Genomic DNA, 23,852 nt, shown 5'->3' with positions numbered 1-23,852 from the left:
CCACAAGAGGTCCCGGTAACATCTCCATAATCTCTATAGTCTTGTGCAGTGAAGGTTAAAACATACATTTTTGGCGAATAAAAGGGTGCACATTGTTGAATCTTGGCTTTTAGGCTCTTGCAATGACTCACGCAAGTGTCAGGTTTTCTTCATGAGAAATGGCTGGTACCTGCCATTTGTTATGACCTCTTTAATGTTTTTATTGATTTAGAAATCAAGAAACCTTTTGTGAGGAACAGCTCTACTTGCCAGTGCAATCTTCCCCTCTACAGAATGTTGAGAAAGATGAGGATCTAATGTGAATCCTGTCTGGCAGCCATGTCTCGACCTTCCCTATTCAATCAGAACATCTTCATGGAGAAAATATGTCACTTAGTCCTTCAAGTTGCTTAGCTCTGAGGCTGAAATCCGCTTCTATATCAGGCCGATGTAATGCTTTGTCAGTAACCACAAAAAACTCCAAGGCTCGAATCAGAAAAGAATTTGTTCCACTTAGCAAGAAGGCGTTCACATGATTGGAATGCTTTTAGATGGGGAAAACAAAGAAATGTAACAATGATAAAGTATTTGTTGTGAAAGGTTAGAGATGAAATAAAGAAACGGACTATAATGGGATTTGTACCACAGGAAGTTGTGAAGAAAATTAACCTGAAGTGTGTTGTGCCACAGCGGTAGCGCTGTTCCAGTTATCAAGAGTTATTAATAATTTTATTCAACAATTATTAATAATAAAGTAGACTCAAAATCAAATTGAATTATCAAAATGATTTAATCCTAATCGGGGCACCACCTGGATTTCCAGGAAAAATGATAATTTTAAAGCTTGAGTTATGGTTCTGCGTCAAAATGACGCCGTGCCTACGGCGTGTGGTACGCGTCACTGACGCCGTCACTGACGTGCACCTCCCGAAAATTGTAACTACGCGTCGAGGCGACGCAGACCACACGCAGACCGAGAGGGCTGTAATTGGTTCGCTTGGTAGCAACGCATTTCCGGTTTCCGGTTTGAAGCAGTCGTGAACTTTCAGCGCTCTTTTCTTCGTGTATGTGTGATTTCTTTTTTTTTTTGCACAATAGTTGTCCTCATCTCTTTGATTCACTGTGACCGGAAAAAGTCGGATAAACCATTCAGGAAAAGATCGTGAGAATTAGCGGTCACGGGGGGTACTGCACCACGGAGAAATGGAGTGACGGAGAAGTCCGAAGGGTTCAGGGCGCCGTCACGGTGACGGCGTGTGCTCTGTGTTGGTTTGACGCAGAACCATAATTCAGGCTTAACAGCAGGAATCAGTCTCAAAATAGGGATTATTCTACCAGAATAACAGTAAGGGCTATTATTTCTGGTGAATAATGTTGAAGGCCATTACAAAGTTCGGCTCTAGCTCTGTCAAACAGCCATGGCGACGAGACATGTGTAAAACATCACAAACAACTTCTCATTAAAATCAATCAGCATTTATTCACATCCAGGTGTCAAGCAGATGGAAAAGCGACACCATTGAATAAATCCTGATGGCGCACTACGTTAAAACATAAAACCATCAACTAACAAGAAAAACAACAACAATAAAACGTTAACTGCATAAGGAGAATAAATCAAAACAATAAACACGTGATACAAAACGATCATCTATGGTTCAAAACAACGTGGCTGCATGTGGCCGGCCAAAGAAGGCTGCGGTATTTAAAGATGGCGGGGCCCTGTGGTATTTAAAGATAGCGGCGCCCTCGCCACGCCACGTGCAATCAGACGGGATGACAAAACATGCGAAAAATGGCGCCACAAAATAAACAAACAATGATGCCGGTAGTTGTCGGCGTTACACAGTAATATACATATGGTAACTAGGGCTGGGCGGTATGGACTAAAAAATGTATCACGATAATTTCTGGCATTTATCCCGATAACGATAAAAATGACGATAAAAAAAAATACCAATTTAACTCCACCTTTGTAAATATAAATCTATCTCACTCTCAGATCCGCCATGTTTGTTACACAAAAACGTAAATTTATCTCTCTTTCTTTCTTTCTTTCTTTCTTTCTTTCTTTCTTTCTTTCTTTCTTTCTTTCTTTCTTTCTTTCTTTCTTTCTTTCTTTCTTTCTTTCTTTCTTTCTTTCTCTCTCTCTCTCTCTCTCTCTGGCTCATATCTTTCTTTCTCTCTCTCTGGCTCATTTCTTTCTTTCTTTCTTTCTTTCTTTCTTTCTTTCTTTCTTTCTTTCTTTCTTTCTTTCTTTCTTTCTTTCTTTCTTTCTTTCTTTCTTTCTTTCTTTCTTTCTTTCTTTCTTTCTTTCTTTCTTTCTTTCTTTCTTTCTTTCTTTCTTTCTTTCTTTCTTTATGTACGTTGTGCGTGGATTTAACACAGAACCATAAATCAGTTTTACACAAAAACGTCATCAACAGGAATTTATTGTTTTTATCGTGAGATGACAAATTCTTACCGTGGGGAATATTTTTGACGGTTTATCGTGAACGGTAAAATATCACCCATTCCTAATGGTAACTAAACATTAAACGCAAATTTAGCTCTGAACTGCTCTAAATGGAACTAATCACCCAGGACCATAAAACCTCACGCCTCCCGGTCTCCGGCTCTGGGCTGCGGACTCTGTCGGGGGTGATCAGGTTTCTGCCGGGGCTTTCCGGTGTAGGAGAGCTTCGTTTCGGCTCGGCTCCAGATGGTGAAATGTCAACACTTGGAATAAAGTTCTGATATTTAACTACACTGAAAGCCAGAATATACAGCTGGATGCTTCCACAAGGACCTTTATTACTGACAAACAGACAGTTCAAGATCCATGTAATGATGATTGATTATATTTATTAAGTGATCAGTAAAGCGACCCATCTTGTGAGTTATAACAAGCTGGTGACCTTGACTGCTATTGTTGTTTACAAACGGTTGCTCGTTTTTACTTATTTAAATGTATTTATGGTAATATTTTTATGATTAGTGTTAAGCACAACCATAAACAAGCAAAGCTGATTTGTTGTCCAGTTTTGTCAGTGATGTGCCATCAACAAATTATCTGAAATATACGAGTGGGTATATATCCCATATTGAGTCCTCTATACATAGCTAACACTATATAGTGGGTCAGTAAAGACTTGGAAAATCCACACACAACCATTGTTTCCTATATTGTAATGTTAAAATCTGTTATATATGATTTTAGGAAAAATGTCAATCAATACTATAAAGGAACTACTCTCCCTGTGTCCTCTGGACTAGACATAATCCTGTACTGTTGGAAGCACTACATATTTTTGCAGCTGACTCTTGCCATGCAGCATGCCTGAGGGGGATTACAGTAAGTGCAGCGTGGATTGAGCAGAATTCCAGATTTTCATTTAGTGAATTAATCACTTTGGCTTTTTCTCAATGTGTGTTTTCCCTGTCGTGTATTCTTTGGAGTGGGCAGCTGTCCAATTTTTATTTAAAGTAAATTTGTACTACTGACCCGGCAAATCCCCAAGATACTGTGATCAAGCTCTCACGAGGAAGGCTCTATGAAAGTTTGAGAGTACTGCAGAAGTAGCGCGCGTCTCAAAATCTGTAGAGGAAATCCATACTTGATGGTTAATACCCTTTGTTCTCAACAGAGTAGATACTTTATGAAATAATATACATGGAAAACAACTTGCCTATTTGTGTCCATATCTCTCTGCTTTACTTTTTGATATTTTATGACTTTAATCTATGTTTTTTTTATTTTTTATTAGTTGTTGCTCATGTGGTCCATTTGATTATGTTATAATATGTTAACTCCAAGTTGAATAATACAGTATGTTTGTGATGAATTGTAAAGAAGGCTTGGTGAAGTTCTGAGCACGAAAATAATCTTGTTTCCTCTGACAGGTCATGTGTCAAAGTGAAGGATGCAGCAGCCTGTCATTATGGTGCTCATATGACGCATGCATTTATTCCTGTTCCTCTAACACAAAGAAGAAAAATATATTTTAGTCAGTAATCAACCACCAGCAGCTTTATAAACAGTGGTCACAATTACCATGATCTTTGATTTTTTTTTTTTTTTTTTTTTTTTATGGTTTGTTTTCTTTTCATCCTTGGTAGGAGCAGTCTTTTTTAGCTTTTTCCTCCGTCATTTTAATGCGTTATTGATTTCCTGTTGAATATAATGTTACACACTTAGAGCGGTGATATGCTGGACTCTCTTTTAACTGCCTGAACCCAAAAAACCAGACTCGGGGAGGGTAGTTATCAGACCAGGAATGACTACTGTCAGAGAAACTAAAAAAGAGACACACCAAGTTAACAATGGTAATAACTACTCTCCCAATAAACAGAGCAGACTTTGGGTGATAGAAGCTGTGATGTCTATGTATTCAAATTTGTCATAAAGAGTTATAATATTCTTGTAGAAAAGATTCACAGGTAAGCTTGTTACCTTTGTCAATGACTACGTTTACATGCAGTCAAAATTCGGGTTATTGCTAGTATTCCAGTTACTGAAACGTTCGGAATATTCCGTTTCCATGGTAATTAATCATTCGGGATATCTGGATCAAACCAGCGACGCACGGAGAACATCATGACGCAATTCCCGTCATTTCCGCTTCTTCTTCCTGTATCCAAATTCAAAACAAATGCTGCTTCACGCAACTTTTCACTCACCTTCTTTTAAATCTCGCTATCCCGGTACTTTCTACCGTCTAAAAATGCCAAAATGTTCATATCCTTCATTTCCTTAGTCTCCTCCTCACTCCAAAAGTGTGGCGTGGTCTTGGTTTCTCCGTGTTTATAAGAACTTCCTGGACTCAAAAGGCCAAGATTCCTTGTGAACAGAGCATGCGCAGAAAACTAATTCATGTTCCGTTTGATGGGGATTTTCCGTTTGGCGTTTACATGACCCAATATTCAGGTTTTAAAAGGAGTAACCCAGGGGTCATATTCGGGTTTTTAAAAACCCGAATATGCGCAAATTCTGGTTATTCAGAGGGGTTATTGGTGTTTACACGGCCGTGCAAATTCGGGTTATTGCCAATATTCGGGGTTTAAAAGGGTTATTGACTGCATGTAAACACAGTCAATGTTCATAGTATCAAAAAATGAGAGAGGTAACGTGAAACCCACACAACTCACTATTTTTACGTGGCTCTTCATTCCATTACCTGGATTTCCACTTCTAGCCTTTAAATCACTCTGTGTTATATATCATTAAAATGAATTAGCTGCATCGTGAGTACATTGTTTCTGATCAAAAATAATTTCTTTAAGTTGTGTTGACAAGCTGCTACCTTAAGTCACACAAAATATTCAGTAATTTCTTGGCTGTTAGCTAGTGATGCGCCCATAGGGATGGGAATCGAGAACCGGTTCTTGTTGAGAACCGGTTCCCAGTGTTTCAATTCCTTGGAATCGTTTGCCTTTTTCCCAAACGATTCCCTTATCGATTCCAGTGGGCGCAAATGACGTCACCAAGCATGTTGCGCAACGTGCGCATTGCGCCCAGCAGGAAAACACGGGAACAAATGCTTGTAAGTGCTGTTGTTGGGCTTGTGTAGGCTATGTTAATGAGACGGGTATTTCTGCAGCCTGATGAGAAGCTCCAGGGTGCAGAGGGCCCGGTCCTGATATGCCCCGCCCCCTGGCCATAAGCCCCGCCCCCCGGCCCAGCTCTGATTTGTTCTACTGGCGAGAGGGTTCTCGCTCCTGGGGATGGAGACTTCTGACGGATAACCATCTAACTGTGCGGTTGCGCTTGTCGTCTGCATCTGGGTTATTTTCTTGGAGGATCTCGTCAAACATATCAGACAGTGAGGGTTCGCCACCGTACGGGCCCTTTCCTCTGCGCTCTTTCCCCGATCTGCTGCGCTGTGCGTCCCCTGACGTCTCCATCATCAAGCGGTTTCCCAAATCCAACTCAGCCTGGATCATTTCTCACGTCCTATGCTTTTTCCCCACATCCAAGTAATGAGCTCACATTCTGACATGTTTGCTGCATTTAACACCACTCCCCCCTCACTCTACGCTGCTCGCTGTTTGATTGATCTAAACATGCCGTTATTAATTGTTCGGTTTTTTCCCCCACTTATTCCACCGAACACCAAAAGTGTTTGTTTTGCTATTTTCTGCCGAACAAATTCGGTTACCGAACATTCGGTGCATCACTACTGTTAGCAGAGGGGGGCACGCACACCGCACATGCAATGACATGCATGAACTCCTGTGGCAGGTAGTATGGCCGTATGCTTGGTGCTAACTGTTCATTGTCTCCGTTACACAGTTGCTCCTTCACTGAACAGTGTATGGATCAGCACGATCTCACATGAACAAATGCAGCCAGACCCCCTCGTTTCCTCTTACCACTGTCCTCCATTATGTCCACGTACAGCAGATAAAAAATAAAAAATCATCCAGGGAAACAGGAGAGTACCATAGGATGTAAAAAGAGTGATGATGCTTCTCTCTCTTTACTCCCACTGAGTCGCGTGAGCTCATCCGTCTTGTTGGAAAGGGACCCCATGTTCCCATGGTGACGGAGGGGGGGGGTCAGGTCTAAGGTGCCTCCTTTTTCTCTGAGCTTTCTTTCAGCGCGGCATCATCAGTGGGTCTCATGCTTGTCCTGGGGAAACACTAAGGCAACTCTGCAGAGTTATCAGTTGTCCCCTACTGTAAACTATGCATGCACAGCGTCTGATTCTCTGCATAAATTGACTCAAAAGCTGCACGAATCTTGACAATTCAAGATACAAAGACAAGCACAACAATAGCCAAATAAGTTTGAGAAAGAGTTAGGAAATAGTGTTGGAACCAGCACTCAGCTCCACCAGCGACAGGTAAGGAAAAAAAAGTGGGGTAATTATCTTAATTATCTGCCTTCTCTAAATGGATGACATCAGTCTGTGTGCCACGACTGGCCGACTTGGACTATATAATTGCCCTCATTTAGTATCAGAGCTACAACGTTCTCACAGCCGAGGGGTTGAATCACCAGAGGCCAACAAGGCAAATGTTAAGAGAATTTACCAATATCTTGGAGGTTCACAAACAAATGGCAATGAAATGATCCGTAACTAAGCACCTAAATAGAGAATGACAACAGCCAGCGGAGTAGAAAGAACAAAGTCCATATCATCAACATGTTTGCTTTATATTTAATGCCATGATTAGCTTCATTGGTCATAAGGATTGGTCAAAATTAGGAATGACGATTGACCATGATGCTCTTACAAACTATGTGATGTCTCTTTTGACATCACAGGGAATTTTAAATTGTAAAATGTTCTTAAAACACTCAAGGTAGTGACATTGTGATGCATTTTGCCTGCATGGGAAGAGGTGGTTTGAGTCTGAGTTACCGTTGCTGCACCACAATGAAATCCTTAATATGATAAGACTTCGACTTCCCCTTGAATCAATGATTGGCTGGTTCAAATGGTCTCAGAAGACAAGTTGTGGCAGCAGTTTGCTTCTATTTTTATCCAAGCCCTGACGAAGCTGCAGCCGCCATCCCCCTCTTTCTTGCCCTTTCAGTCACATCATCTGCAGTTCAGCAACCCTCAACCTAATACCACCTCCCCTACGATGCCCTCCCTTTTCAACAATCTTTTTATTTTTCTCTGTTTTCCTCCCTTCGCCTCCTCCTTTATTGTTTGCATACTTTGGGCTGGTCGAGCACTTTTCTACCTAACTGGCTAGATCTATCAACAGTTATTAAATATTAGGTTGCTGATGGATTCCTCCAAACATTCACAACTGCTGTTTTCTACTTTATCTAAGCTGCTGTGCCAGTTTTTAATCTTACTGGTTCATATACAGGGCATATAGACTTAAATTAAGTACTGTAGGTTTTCTTATTTAGCAGTTTAGTGACTTTTAACAGTGAGATAGATTAGACAAAATATAACACAGCTGTATAATACAGCCTAGCAAATGGCTATATATTAGTTAAAGCTTTCTATGGCAAGAGCAAAAGTTTTTCTTGAGCAAGAAGGACTTTAAACATGCCACAGTCTCAGTATTGAATCCCTGCTCAAACGTCTTTATTACCCCCACAGTACCTTATTGTACATGAAGGTAATTTTTCTTCGTTGGTAAGTGAAGTAGAACTTTAAAGGGAACCCTGGCTATTAAGACATGTAGGTCTTAAAAGATAAATGTTGGTATCAATTATAACACTGTGATATAAAAAAACCTTTTTGATGTCTTTGTTTTTATAAAATTTGAAAATATAATTTCACTCGTAGGTCGCCATTGTTGTTTACACCGCAATGCATTCTGGGTAGTGACGTCAGTCGGTTGCACCTGTTGGCCCCCGAACACTGTTGTGACTGTTCAACCAGATAATCCAGAGGATAAACATGTCATCTGTTCAGCCATTTCAATTTGAACCCGAGCACAAGGTCAATGAGGAAGACAACACTGAAAACATATCTCAAAACGAGCCAAATGAAGACCAAAAAAGACGGGATGAGGCGAGAGTGGGACAAAATCCCAGCAACTGCGTCTCAATGCAAACAGAGGAGGAGAGCGTTTGCTGTCAAGAGCTCGTGTTTTTGTCAGCAGCTGTTCACTTTAAGCTATTGTGTGATAAAACGTATTCCAATATCAATAATTTTGGAGATTATTAGCATCCACCGCTGTCCTATACTTTATAAATCATTAGGACAGTGGCGCCGCCAGGATTCAATTTTGTAATAGACACAGAAACAGTCCGTCCACTGCTCTACACGGCTAATTTCAGGCTCTCACTCGGCCTGAATATTACACTATCCATTAGGTAGAGGATAGGTTGGTTGGCTATTCAGAGTTCAATAAGTATTTCAAAAATCTTTTTTCCTCAAACAAAACTTTGCAGTGACAAATTGGATAACGTGCCACGGCGCACTACAGATATGGAGACATTATTATGCGCACCAGAAACACAGATGCAAACATAAACATTATGGTGTCAACGCATCAGAAACACAGATGAAAACACAACTAAATATTAAAGGTGACGGCGCACCCAGAAACAGATGAAAACACGTCTAAACAGGTGGCGGCGCAACAGAAACCCAGATGAAAATGCAGCTAAAAACATTAAGGTGACGGCGCACCTACAAAAAAGTAAAACATTTTGTGTTCGGGGGCCAGCAGGTGCAACCGTGTGACGTCACTACCCAGAATGCATTGCGGTGCGGTGTAAACAACAATGGCGACCTACGAGTTAAATTATATTTTCAAATTTTATAAAAATGAAGACATCAAAAAGGTTTTTTATATCACATTGTTATAATTGATACCAACATTTATCTTTTAAGACCTACATGTCTTAATAGCCAGGGTTCCTTTTAAGCACTAGTAAAGTTACTGAATGCTGTATACATACTCTAGAAATAAAGTGGTTACCTTTTGTTCCCACAGTTTAAAAAGTTTAAATCCACTCATAATTAAACTGGAAGAAGAATGGCTGGACTGTTTTTAATTATTACAAATCAAATAGTGTGAACTAATGACACAGAGTGACTTAATTTATGAGTAGTCAAAACAAAGCTCCAATTGATTTATCTTACCTGAATGACTTGTCACTTTTACTGTACTTTGGTGTTTTGTCACACTGACTGAAACAGCTCCTGGTTGTTGTTGACTTGCAATTTAATCTGTTGCTCTACTTGATGTTTCTCCAGCCAGTGCAGGGTTGATATTTTCCCTCTTCAAGTATGAGTGTGGCATTTGTCATCAAAGAACTGCTAATTTCGCCGGAGAGTCTAATATTCAAAAGTGAGTCGGAAACAATTTCAGGAAGCAGCTGAAAAAGCAGTCCGGCAGCAGAGTTTCCTGTCTTTGCTTTTGAGTGACACGTTCTTGGAACTCAACCAGAAATCACACAATAAAGTTTCAGGACGGGTCAATATGTGCCACTGTTGGTGGAGTCAGGATGAGTGGAAAATGGGCTGTGCTCAGCATCCGCCTTTGTTCATTTCACGTGAAGAAAAGTTGGTTAAAGTTGGCCGCTCTGTTAGATACTATTATATTAATTAAAACTGTTGAATATATATATATATATATATATATATATAATATATATATATATATATATATATATATATATATATATATATATATATATATATATATATATATATATATATATATATATATATATATATATATATATATATTATTATTATTATTATTTTATTTATTTATTATTATTTTTTTAAACAGACCATTGAGGTTTTACAAGAGTGTGTGTGTTTTTATTTATTTGATAAATCCTGGGGAATTCGATTTGTTAAACTTGAGAAATTGGAAGTTTGTCCAGATAGTGATGCCATAGGAAAGCTCTCCGGAATAATGAATTGGCACCCACTTGCATACCAAATTATACAGTTCATATCAAAATCATTAGAATCACTTTAAATGTCTGTGTTTCAGCCCAAAAGGTTGGGCTCTATCCTGCCTGCTGGCATGAATCTGGAACCTAAAATCATGTTCAAAAAAACTATGTATTGTACAACCAGCAGCTGTCCTTTCTGCCATGCAATGAAATAATGAAGACTAAATACTCCTATGTTACCTTTAGGGCTGGGCGATATGGCCTTTTATTAATATCTCGATATTTTTAGGCCATGTCATGATACACGATATATATCTCGATATCTTGCCTTAGCCTTGAATTAACACTTTGATTCAATTCAATTCAATTTTATTTATATAGCGTCTAATACAACAGATGTTGTCTCTAGACGCTTTCCAGAGATCAAGAACATGAACATGAACATAAACATAAAGCAGGCAGGCGGAAGCAGCAACAGCAGACATCCACGTAGGCAGGTGGAAGAAGCAATGGGATGACCAGAGGGGGGGGAGGGCCGGGAACACAGGCCAGAACGCAGCTCCCGAGGCTCCGGCCTGCAAACATACACAAAAGAGAAAAAAAAAAAAAGAAAAAAAAAGAAAAAAAGAAAAAAAAAGAAAAGGAAAAGAAAAGAAAGAAGAAAAAAAAAAATTATGCCTACAATCACACCAGTAGCCTATGATGATTCTATATGTCTACATTAAAACATTCTTGTTCATACTGCATTAATATATGCTCATTTTAAACTTTCAAATAAGTCAAATTTACCAAAACTGTATTTATTAAACAGTTACTAAGCAGTGAGTGGCATAAACATAAAAAGTGTCATTTCAAAACAGAAAGTGCACGTTGCATCTCTGACTCCCGTCTGAAAAACATCTGCTAAGTAATGTTCTGGTCCTGGTTTTACCTGGATGAGCTGATTTTACCTGGTTTTACCAGGTTTTACCAGGTTTTACCAAGTTTTACCAGGTTTTACCAGGGTGAGCTGCTCTGAGCAGGACGGCCTTTACAGCACCTTTTATATTAAGACTAATTGTAGGTGTAGGGACTGCAATGTTTCATCCTTTCCTCCTTTAATTTGGATCACTTTCACTTACTTTTAGAAATATGACGTAATATAGTCTTGTTTGACTTTGTTTCGATGATAGTGGTTGATTTCATGTGGCCACATTTAAGCAACACTAGGTGACGTTTCTCAGTTCTGAAAGAGAAAAGCCTGAATTTTGGTTCCGCGTTAAATCGACGCAGAACCTACGCCGTAGGGTACGGCGTAGTCTACGGCGTAGCCTACGCCGTAGGGTACGCGGCGACGCGCATTTCCGCTGTAGGCTCTGCGTTGGTGTAACGCGGAACCATAAATCAGCCTAAAGGCTCGGCTGCGCGTGTCGCGCTGAGCGGCTCCTCGGCTCTCCGGAGCCGTGCGAGGAGAAAACATCCCCTCCCGTCTTTACTAAACCGGTTTGCTTTGAAAAGAGTCCGTCGCGCGTAGCAACCGCGCAGATTAGCTCACGGCGCAAACAGGCGAGTTTGGGAAAGTTAAAGTAAAGTTAAAGCGGGGAAGTGAGCGCCGGTCCCGGACAGCAGCGCTGACACCTGCAGCTGGTCGGGGGCCAATGATAATGCACACACGACAGCACGTGACTGATGTGTGTAACAGGGTGCGCTTGTTTTATGTCTCAGAGAAGGAGAGACGAGACGAGAGAGTGAGAAAAGCCTATAATTTAACGCCCGCGGCTAAAAGCAAATGTATATTCGAATATTCACGATAGAGTCATTTTGTACATCGCACAGAGTAGAAGCCGAGATACATCGCCTATACTCGATATATCACCCAGTCCTAGTTACCTTAATACCCACAGTTGCTCTAACCTCAGTCGACCCTGATGTAATGTGATTTTACACATGTGGGAGGGGGATTTGTGAGTGTTGACAGTCGGCTGGTGGTGTTTATGAAGGGAGGAGAGGAGCTGTTTGTTATCTGGGTGTGATCATCTCATGCCATCGCAAGAAGCAGATTAATTTTACTTTTAGATGAGACCAGGGACGATATTATTAGGTGCGCCTGGTGTTACTGATAAAAACTCTGAAATTGTATTCATAAAAAGATGCACATTTACAAAGACAGAGATAGACATTGACATTTTTATTAAGGGTGCAATTCTGCTTGTAGGTGATGTACTGAAGGCAATAAATGAAGAAAAAAGATAAAGTAATGAAGCTAAGAATGCCTGGAATACAGTAAAATGTGGTGTTGCTTCTATCAAAGTGTGGTTCTGTTTTTCTTCCTGTCCAACAGGAGGCAGTGAATGTCTCAAGGAATGAAAGATTCAGAACTGTCCCGCAGCATGGACAGATGAAAGGTCCGTGTGTGCGGGGTTGCTTCAGGAAGGACATACGGCATAACATGGGGCCAAATGGATGTGCAGACTATGATCCGCTGTGGCAGCCACTCTGCTCACAGGGATTACGCTGAAATGGTTGATGATGATGGACTGATGAAAGGTGTAACCTAAGGCAGGTTTGAGAGTGTGGCATTTTGGGGTTGAAAAGGATGAGCACACGAGAAAAAAAACAAACTTGAATTAAATTCAGTTATAGTCTGGATGTAGCTGAAAATTGATACCTTTTGGACAACAACTGTAAATTAAAATTGTACTCAGGGTCTCCTACACACTTGCCATTTCAATCTTTCCAATTCTTTTTCACACTCAATTTTCCACATGTGGATGTTGGCTGTTGGCTGTGAAATCCTCCATCTAATGTTGTTCCATCTTTATCACACCCATTCACACGCACGGCTGCCGTACATGGGACTCACCATGCAAACTTGTTTCTCGTGGTGCCATATGGGAGTTCACGTGCTGCTTAAAGGAGCTCCACATACCATTATATCCTGGATTGAACCACAAACCTGTTCTGTGTCTTAATGGTCAGCTACTGACACCATGAGAGAGTCTGTCAGTAACTCGGTTCCCAAAATGAGTGGCAACAGTTAAAACACCTGAGCTTTCCAGCTGACACAAACTCTAAACCGGGGGTCGGCAACCCGTGGCTCTAGAGCCGCATGCGGCTCTTTAGCGCCGCCGTAGTGGCTCCTGGAGCTTTTTCAAAAATGTTTGGCCTTTTTTTTCCCCCCCTTTTTTTCTCTTTTTTTCTTCTTTTTTTTTTCTTGTTTTTTTTCCCTTTTTTTTCGACTTTTTTCTCCACATTTCGACTTTTTTCTCCACATTTCGACTTTTTTCTCAACATTTTGACTTTTTTCTCGAGATTGTACTTCAACATTAATCTCGACATTTCGACTTTTTTCTCGACATTTCGACTTTTTTCTCGACATTTTGACTTTTTCTCGAAATTTCAACTTTTCTCGAAGTGCATAATGAAAAAAAAAAATCTTCCCCCAGTTATAGCTAATATAGATACATGCAGCATGTGTTGCCTTCATTCTAAGGCTTATACAAGACTCCAGACATATATTTGTTTTTTGTGTTTTTGGTCCAATACGGCTCTTTCAACATTATCACATTTTCTGTGCCCTTTTTGTGGTGAATCTGCAGATTGAAATCCTGCAGGAGAAGAGACCAGCGCATAAGCCGCTGGTTAGAATGACGCATATGTGCGAGGAAGCCAACCTGTTGTGTCCTAGGCACCCCTAGACTGGGGCATAGCAAGTACAATACTTCAAAAGCAAATCTTAATCAGCTAAAAAATGAAAACCAAAAGAGTTTTGTAGAGAGCCCCACATCTCTCTGCAGGTTCTCTAGGAAGAATATGAAAGCAGGTGTAGCTCAGGAAGGGGCAGCCTTCACACTCCAATCTGATCTGATTACCTCCAGGTTTGCAGGCCCTGAGATGATTACTCTGTGTGTGTCTGTGTGTGTGTGTCCGTCTGTCCGCCCGTCTGTTGCTGTTTTTAACCCTTTTTGAGTTATCAGTTGCCTCAGATATGTTTTACTTTTTCATTTGTCGCTGGAGCCCCGTTTTGAAGTGCTACCACTAATGACAAGAAGCTGCTTCTGTCCACCAACGCATGTATGTCACCAGGGGTGGAGCAGGGGTCCCAGCCTAGGGGGGGCGAAGCATTCTAGATGGGCCCTTGTGGTCTAAACATCCCTGTTAAAACATAATCGCTAAAAGAATGCCACAGATCAGCCCCTCTGACACACAACCACAGCAGGCGACACGGTCAGAACCATCACATGAGGTTTCAGCACCAGGGATTTACCAGTCATTATGTCAAACCTAATTATAACCTAATGCAGACTTTAAGATATAAGTATCAAACTGCAGATAAAAATCAAATGACATCTAGTGATGTCTATGGAAGCTCATTTCCACCAGTAAAAGAAAAAAATAAGATGAAATCTTAGCCTTAAAAATAAAAATATCCCCACGGTAAATTAGAATTATGACATAAAAAGTCATAATTTCAACTTTTTATGTCATAATTAAGACTTTCTATCTCATAATTATGACTTTCTATCTCATAATTATGACTTTCTATCTCATAATTTCGACTTTCTATCTCATAATTTCGACTTTCTATCTCATAATTTTGACTTTCTATCTCATAATTATGACTTATCGTGGGGATATTTTATTTTTAAGGCTAAGTTTTCATCTTAGCCATAGATGTCGGATTTGCCGAGTAGCACAATTCAGACACACGTGTTCAACCTGCACAACAACAGTTTACAATGTGCGACGACATGTATTTAACACAATGAGCGACACGGCGGTCAAACAGCAACAAACAATATATGAAAGGCCATATATTCAGCATTATGACAATGTTATCAGAAATAATTAATTTTATGACAGCTTACCAATGATGGTTTCATCCAGTGGTGAGCAGAGAACCACAACAAGTCGCGTAGGGTACGCGGCGACACCCACCCTACGCCGTACCCTACGTTGTAGGCTCTGCGTTGGTGTAACGCAGAACCATAAATCAGGCTTAAAAGTAAACAGACAACATGCGCGTACGTACCCGTGCATGACAGGCAGACACACGAGGGGAGAAGGGACTATTTCTTTCATTTTTATTTTTTAAACAACTTTATCCTTTTGAACGCAATTGTATAGTCCAACTTACCTTATTTTATTCAGAACACTTTTTTCCCTCTTCGGCGTGCGCCCCCACGGAGCAGTGGGCCCGGGGCGGCCGCCCGCCCTGCCCCCCCGCCTGCTCCGCTAGTGTATGTCACACTTGGAGCATTCTTGCTTATTGATCATTCATCAAGTAGTCTTTGTTGTCCAAATGGGCTGTTAACTCTCCTCAGTAATCTATCACTTCCCCCAAGGAGAAGAAGAACCTCAATTGAAAGCCTTGAAGCCCAAGCTAACACTAATTTGAAACAGATAAACACTCAAACCTGCTAATATTTCAGTCAAACAGACGAGTGGCAGTTTGGGATGTTTGTAAGCTGAAAAAAAAAAACTGCTAAACTTCTCATCTTTCCATGTGCACTCTTTCCCTGTAACATGCAAGGATTTATAAGGATTTTTAGAATATTGCTCCCTTCACAGCGAGTGTGACGTAAGCGCTGGTTGCTGCTGCTTGCAGTTCACACTTTACGTACAGTAGTACAGAGCAAAACAGGCAGAGTTTCCAAAGCTTCAGGCTTGTCATTGTGTTGTTGGCAGGTGGCAGTGTTTGTGCTGCCAGCAAGGAAAAAACATCTATCAAAAAAGTAACAGTGAGAGTATTTGGAGGTAGATTTGTGTCTTAATTATTCAATCAAAAAAAGATTGCTTCAATCAAAAAATATATTTTCAATTAAAAAAAAATTCACTTCAATCAAAATAAAAAAATCAATCAAAGAAATTTTTTATTTTATAGAAGTAAAGTTTTTTTAGTTTGAAGCAACTTTTTTGTAGTAAGTAGTGTTTTTTGTGTTTGGGCCATATTATGGGTAGGACATTTTTTTTTAATAAAAAAAAAAGTTGCTTCAAAAAGAAAAGAATATTTTCAAGCAAAGAAAATCACTTCAATAAAAAAGAAAAAGTGTTTGAATGCAAAAAAATATTTGAGACCCAAAAAATTGCATTTGGACACTTTCTTTTGGATTTAAAAATTTTTTTTCGATTCGAAGTGATTTTTTTTTTTTGATTGAAGTGAAAAAAGTTTTGAAGTCATGAATCATTTTGACACAAACATCCCGCAGTGGGCGGATGCTTCCCCATTGGTCAGACAAGTGCCTACAGAGTAAGGGTCGGCGATATGGCGAAAAATATCATATCATGATTTTTTTTAAATATACAATCACGATTTTGATTTTATCACGATCTTAAATTGAAAAAAGAAAAACAGTAGCACTCGAGGACCAGGATTGCCTCCCCCTGGTCTAAAACATGGGGTGGGTTCTGCAGTCATTGCATTGCAGAACACTGGGTAAGGGCCATTTCGTATCAGAGCAAAGCTTAAAATATGATGGTATTTTTAATATTATGGCTATATTAAGGGGAGCTGTAATGGTATTTCCAAGGTTGAATGGGAATGTTGACTGGATAAGTACCAGAATGATTAGAACCTGAGCTTGACGGTGCATTCACACTTGACTATCGCGTACAAAGATGTCATCTCTGTCAGTTTCATGTAATGGAACCAAACAGGCCAAGTGTGAACACACCTGTAAGAGTAGTTGTCACACTGATGGTAGAGGCACTAGAATTACATTTTATCTCAGTTATAGGCTCTTAGGTGATGTATTCCTTGAAATGTGATAGATTTCCTCTTTCAGATTTCATCACGAACACAGGCTTGATGTTCAGAAGTTAAATTTTAAGTTCAGCCAAAATAAACTGCAGTTTTAATAAAAAAGTATTTGATTTGCACGGATTTTAAGAATCCTGCAAGTACTGAGTTTTAAGGAATTTGTTTGTAACAAGTTGTGCAACATTTCATCCACTGAGCCGAGAAAATGTGGCTGCAACCTCCACAATGTTCTGGAAAAGCATTTCTGCAGAGTTGTTCATGTCAGAATCGATGTTTTGCTCCATAACCAACTTGCTCAGCCCATGCCATCTCCATTTATCAAAGCATGTTTTTGATTATATGGTCCACTGTGTAAATTGATTAATTCCATATTGTTAACCTGCTAGACGGTGGTTGACTGAATTTGAATGTTTGCGTGTTTTGCAATCTGCTGGCTTTGTAACTGCACCCGCCTCCCTTTTGGTGAAAAGAAGAATCTTAGCAGCTTCATTTGCACATGGAAAAAAGCAAAGAAGCCCACACGACAAGCTGTCAGGAGGAGATAAGTCACTGCTCATTTTGTTGCTCTGAATTGCCACTTTGACTTCGAGAATATATTTCTTGTGTTATCCTGCCAGTGTTGAAACAAGTGGAGGAATAATACTTACATTTTCCCATGATGGTACCTGTCGAAATATGTGTATGTATGTATGTATGCATGTGTGTATATATATATATATATATATATATATATATATATATATATATATATATATATAGATGAGGTTCCATATATATATGACCGGATATGACCTCATATATATATATATATATATATATATGTATATGTGTGTGTATATATATATATGTGTGTGTGTGTGTGTGTGTGTATGTGTGTATATATATATATATATATATTATACATACATACATACATACATACATACATACATACATACATACATACATACATACACACATATATATATATATATATGTATATATATATATATATATATATATATATATATATATATATATATATATATGTATATGTATATATATATATATATATATATATATATATATATATATATATATATATATATATATATAGATATAGATGAAGTCGTATTAACTTCAGGTACTGCTGATTATGAAATGCTTCTTTGGGGATAAGTTCTTAAGACAGTTGCACACACATCCTTGTGTCGGTTTGCTCTGTCTGAAATGGCTGTACTGAAATATTAAACATGTATAATGTGCTTTTACCGCTCAAGACTTACAATGTAATGGACACTTAAATATAGAGTGCCCAAAATATACAGCTGTGTGATTAATAATGGCCACTGCCCCTAATCTGACCTGAGGCTGCAGGCATCACGGCATAGATCCATGAGAATGTTTTTGGGGAAGCGGTACCTGCTGAGAAGCCGCTCTGTCTCTCACTGAACATCAGCACGCTCTTTGAAAATGCACGGTTCTCCAAATCCTCCAACACTGCAAGATAAGCCATGGTACTTGTATTTTCTTTTCAGGTTGTCCTGCCAAAGCTGTCTTTTATAGCTGTCACACCAATTATTCAAAATGTCTGCTAAATTACTAATTGAAGAATTTTTATTGATTAGAGGAAACGGGGAACGTGTGTGAAGTTTGAGATCGCTGAACACTGTGACTCTTTTAATGGGTTCTATTTGTAGTTTCTTTTTTTTTTCTTTTAAAAGGTTTTTTTGGGCTCTAGTGGCCCTTTATTGGAGATGCAGACTGGAAAGGGGTAGAGAGAGAGAACGGGGAAGACACGCAGCAAAGGTGCGCGGGCTGAATTTGAACCCGCGACCGCTGCAGGAGGAGGACTGTAGCCTCAGTATATGGCCCGCTGCTTAACCCACTGCGCCACCGAGCGGCCCAGGGTTCTATTTGTAGTTTCACTGTTCTACCACTAGGTTTTGTGTGGATGGTCAGAGTTGTGCTTAAATTTACACACGTTTCTACGCACAAGTACAAGTTGATAAATTCCATATGTTGCGTGGGAATCTTCTTACGCACACATCTGTGCGTACGAACGGTTGATAAATGAGGCCCCAGGTCTTCAGTAATAACTGCTAAAGTCCTACTCTGCTTCTCAGTAAACAGTGACAACATGAACAGTTCCCCATCAAACAGGCCGCATTTGTTTTCATGGTCAGTTAGGCTGTTCTGTTTGATGCTAAGTATGATCACATCTCGCCTACTTTCAGGAGACGCAAACCTTCAGCACAACTGAAACTTAAAATGAATATATGTTTGAATCTTTTAATTTTATAAAACCTTGTTTTATGTCCATGAGAATTATTTTATTTAACATGACTTCTCCTCAGAGAAGGGTTCTTCCTTAAACCGACTATTGTGAAACAAAGATGGCCGATCCTCCCGTTAACTGGAAATGTGCAACCAAACTCCGGCCCTGAAGTCCAAATAGTATTAGATTTAAAATCACAGTTCGATCTTGAGATAATGCATCTACATTTTTGATGTCCAAATTGGACTTGATCATTATATGGGTTCAGTCGACTCAACAGCAGCCGACCTCACTGATTGATCTGGTTCCTCTGTCAGATCGGCCTCTACTTCCTATGCAGAGAGCCACAAATTCTTGGCACCTTTTTCATGGGACATTGTTGTGAAAATGTTCTTTTTTTTTTTAAGTTTGCTAACATTCTTTTTACATTTAAAATGAATGAATTAACATTTTCTGAAGATATTTTTATTTCAGCTGGTTTCTTTTGATTTCCATTGTTTGAAATATTCAATAAATGAGCATCAATAGTTAATCTGTGTGTGTGATCTATGGGGGCAAAAAGTAAAACAAAACTAAAGTCATTAAATGTGTTACTCTTCCAGTGATCTCAATAATTCAGGGGCTGAATCATGATATTAGCCACATTTTAGTGTTGTCATTGGTTCAACAACAGTATGTTTGATGTGTCAATATGTTTCAGCCGTATATTGCTATATTTTCTAACTTAGGTTGCTAACTATACACTCACCAGCCACATCGTTAGAAATACCAGATTTACCTAATGAAGTGGCTGGTGAGTGTAGTTTAAAGTACTGACTCGTGTTTAGTGTGAATAAGAAAGTCTGTCTTCCCACTCGACTTGATACCACTGCTGTCTTGCTTGTTTGACTGTAAATAGGGATGAGACATCTTTCCAAGAGTTATTGGGTTATACTGCTTATATTTCCTTTTAATTTTTACTTTATTTTCTTTCAATTACTTACTTCCATGGCTATCGAGACTGTCTGAGAGGGAAACAGCACATGGAGTTCTCTGTATTTTCTGTGCATAAAGCAAATTGATGATAAATATTCTAAATCTTAGCTCTTTAAATCAACTTTGCCAATTTTTCAACTATTCTAGCCCTGTGAAGATAATATTGTATATCTGACTCAAAAAATATTAAATCATGCAACAAATGTAACTTATGATGTTCAGTGTTGTGAACTGAAAAAAGTAGTTTAGCTTTGCAGATGCTGTTAGCAAACCAAACCTTATGTTTTTTTTTAAAGAAATGTTAGAATGGTAGTTTGAAAATATGTAATCTATTTTGAATCACATTTTTTCTCTCTTGTTACATCTCGTTTCTTTCATAAAGACATTTATTTGATTAGATTCTTGTCTCTCTTATATTTTTGATGTTACTACCCAGCTGTTCAACAATGACTGCAGCCTACTTTTACTATTTTTCTCATCATCCAGTTTTCTTACGTTTGATTAACAATCAATTTTTGTAATTATAATTTCTTCTTGAGAATATATTTGATTATTTCTGTCCCTCCATGTGCTTGCTCTCCCAGGTGAACAAGCAGCAGCTGCAGGCGGTGAAGGAGCGTTTCCTGGCCTTCCTCAACGGGGAAACTCAGATCGTGGCTGACGAAGCTTTCTGTAACGCTGTGAGAAGCTACTATGACGTAAGAGGACTCAGTATGTCTTGTGCATGTTTCAGAAATAGGGGGGTGGTAGTCTAATCTTGGGCTTGGGTCTGGAGGACCGAAGCCCCGGAATGGCAACCAGTGTCTCAGATATGTGATATGTGTGGCTCAAGGCCGTAACCCTAATTGCTCCATGGTGTGCGTCTCAGATGTAAGTCGCTTTGGATAAAAGCGTCTGCTAAATGACAGTAGTAGTAGTAAATACATGTGTGTATTTGGCTCTACATAGGGGTAATTAAGTATCTAAGGGGACATTTTAATTTTTTTTTGTCTATTTGGCCTTGTTTCCCTGGGCTAGTCTTGATTTTCAATACACAGATTAGCTCAGTGATTAAAAATGTATTTTGAAAAAAGCTTTTTTTAATCCATGGCTCTTTAGTAAGGTAAAAACCTGCATTCCCTCTAAAGACCTAAAGAGAGCTATTCAGGCCTTTATGACCTGTGGACTGGATTATTGCAACTCTCTTTACCTTGGGATTCATCAGTTGTTGCTTCGTCATTTACAAACTGTCCAGAATGCAGCAGCTCATCTTCTGACATGGAAAACATAGCATGAGCACATCACCCCTGTGTTAGTTACCCTTCACTGGCTTCCTGTCCAGTTCAAGATGGCGTTTAAGATTTTATTGCTTGTCTTAGTCGAACAGTATGGCACCATCTTACACATCTGAGCTTTGACAAAGCAGTAACGTTCATGGTCCTGTCGGAGCACTGAGATCAACCAATCAGCTGCTCTTGACAGTTCCTGGATCCAAACTGTAAGCCAGAGGCGATAGATCATTTTCTGTTGTTGCTAACAAATTGTGGAACAGTTTTACCTTTTAATCTCAGGTCTGCCCAGACCACTGATCATTTGAAGTCATTGTTAAAAACACAACTTTTTGCACTGGGTTTTCCTCCATCCTAAGCAATAACTTGGCTTTCATTTTATTTTATTGTGCATATATGTCAATCATATGACGTTATTTACGTTACATCATTTCATTTGAGATTTGTTGTTCTTAAAATTTTATTAGACACAGTTTGCTCAGTTTTTATGCTTTTATTTTGCCTGATTAGGTATTTTTACTTATTTTATTGTCGATTTGAGGATTTTTTTATTTGCTTCAGCCTGTACTGCACTTTTTTCAACTCAGCTTGTTTTTTTGTTTGTTTTTATTTAATATGCTACAGAAATAAACTTTACTGTACGTTGCTTTTCATGTCTTGTAATGCCAGTAATGTCTTGTGATGTATTTAGGTGCAAGACCTTCCAGAGCTTTATAGACCACATCAGAACTTTAAAGTCTATCCTCCTGGACAGGCAGCTGGTGTAAAGACCTTAGACCTGGACTGATTGTGCAGTTGTCTAACTATTTTTTTTAGATCTGACTCTACAGGGTTAATGTTGGCGCTATGAAGTATTTTCAGTTTCCATCCAGTTAAACTGTGGATCAGCTATAGCAGTTGTTCTCAGGAAAGGAAGGAAGAGGAGCAGTACTTTTGTAATATTTCAGTGTAGGTAGGACAGTGCAGTTGGCACCTCTAAACTTAGTTCATAAATAGGACTACAAGTTTGCAAACTACTAACTCCAGTTAACTTTGATGGAAGTAATTGTTCTATGGTTTCACTTACATTTTCCTCCAGTGGGGTGGATTTTTAGTGGTTGTGTTTGACGAAGACACAAAAGATTATCAGTTTATTTGCATTGTATTTTTTTTGTCTTTTGATAAAGATCAGATTACAAATGAATGCAAAAAAACAAAGTCCAAGTGGTTTCACGATCAGAAATCTGATTTCTTTGCTGCATGTAAACGTACTGTTTGAGCTGCTACTACAATAAATCTATGCATGTTCAAACTATTTTTAACAGTTTACATCTTAGCAGGATTAAACATACCTGGAGCTGAGAGCTGCAGGTGATGTGGAGTTTCCTAAAAGAACTGAGATCTCTTTTTTTTTTATTTGTGTGGATTCGATGACAAAAATGCAGATATGTAAAATAATGTTAACCTTATTCCCACAATGCAAGCTTTAACTATTTCCAAAAGTGTGGCAGTGATTGTTATTATTAAGGCAGATTAAAAACTGCAGACAGACTTGGTAGGCGAATGTTCCCTGAGACAATGTACAGAAATATATACATGTATATATTTCACTAAAGTGAAATTGGAGAAAGGGCAGATGTAGAGATGGTACTCACAAAGATATGATTTAAATTCTCCATACGTTGTATAAAAGCCACAATTTGGAATGTGGTTGTTTCTAATTTTATTGCATGCTTTTTTTCATGCTGGGAAGGAAGAGAGTGTGCAGGAAATGAGGAAGATAGGTGATAATGTTTCTCCACCCTTGTGCTCCATCAAGTCATCTTGCTTTATGTTGCAGTGCATGATATCTCACCATACGTGGCCGTTGTGCCACCTTAAAAAATCATGATCACAAGCATGCAAAGGATAGGAGGTGGATCTTGGCGTGTAGATGGATGTGAACTGCAGAGGAATTTAAGACTGAAAACCTCAGAGGAAGTGAGACAGCTGCTAAGTCAACAGGATTTAATAGCTTTCCTACTGATTTCCTCTTCACACAAGCACATTGTTTTTGTTAGTGTTTTATTTTTCCTGAAATACTGTAGTTCAGCAAGTGTGCTGCATGAGCATCTCCTCACTCGCCTGCAGGGTTTTCATTAGAGGAGATGAACCATTTCAGATTTGAAGCAGAAAACATAGCCGTTTATACAAGTTACTTCTGTAGGCTTCCTACAGACGCCTACAGAAGTTATATGATTTATTTATTGTCTTTCAATACGATTCTCTGTTAACATTTAGAGTTTATGTTTGGCAGGGAGTAAGTATAACTTTTAACCATGTCAGTGTTGCTTACTTAGCGACTTT

The 23,852-nt window shown here is 39.0% G+C and overlaps 1 protein-coding gene across 3 annotated transcripts in view; it reads left to right on the top strand.

Annotated features, from left to right (window-relative positions):
- Window positions 1–23,852, top strand: part of cadps2 (Ca++-dependent secretion activator 2) — a 290,724-nt gene that overhangs the window by 26,344 nt on the left and 240,528 nt on the right. For all 3 annotated transcript variants that reach the window (XM_061722218.1, XM_061722219.1, XM_061722217.1), the window contains exon 2: window positions 20,844–20,957. In XM_061722218.1, coding sequence (XP_061578202.1) covers window positions 20,844–20,957 — 114 coding nt within the window. The remainder of the gene's footprint in view (window positions 1–20,843; window positions 20,958–23,852) is intronic.

Source organism: Cololabis saira, chromosome 5 (assembly GCF_033807715.1).
Source record: "Cololabis saira isolate AMF1-May2022 chromosome 5, fColSai1.1, whole genome shotgun sequence".
Taxonomy (NCBI): Eukaryota; Metazoa; Chordata; class Actinopteri; order Beloniformes; family Belonidae; genus Cololabis; species Cololabis saira.
This window is presented reverse-complemented; position numbering and strand designations above follow the sequence as displayed.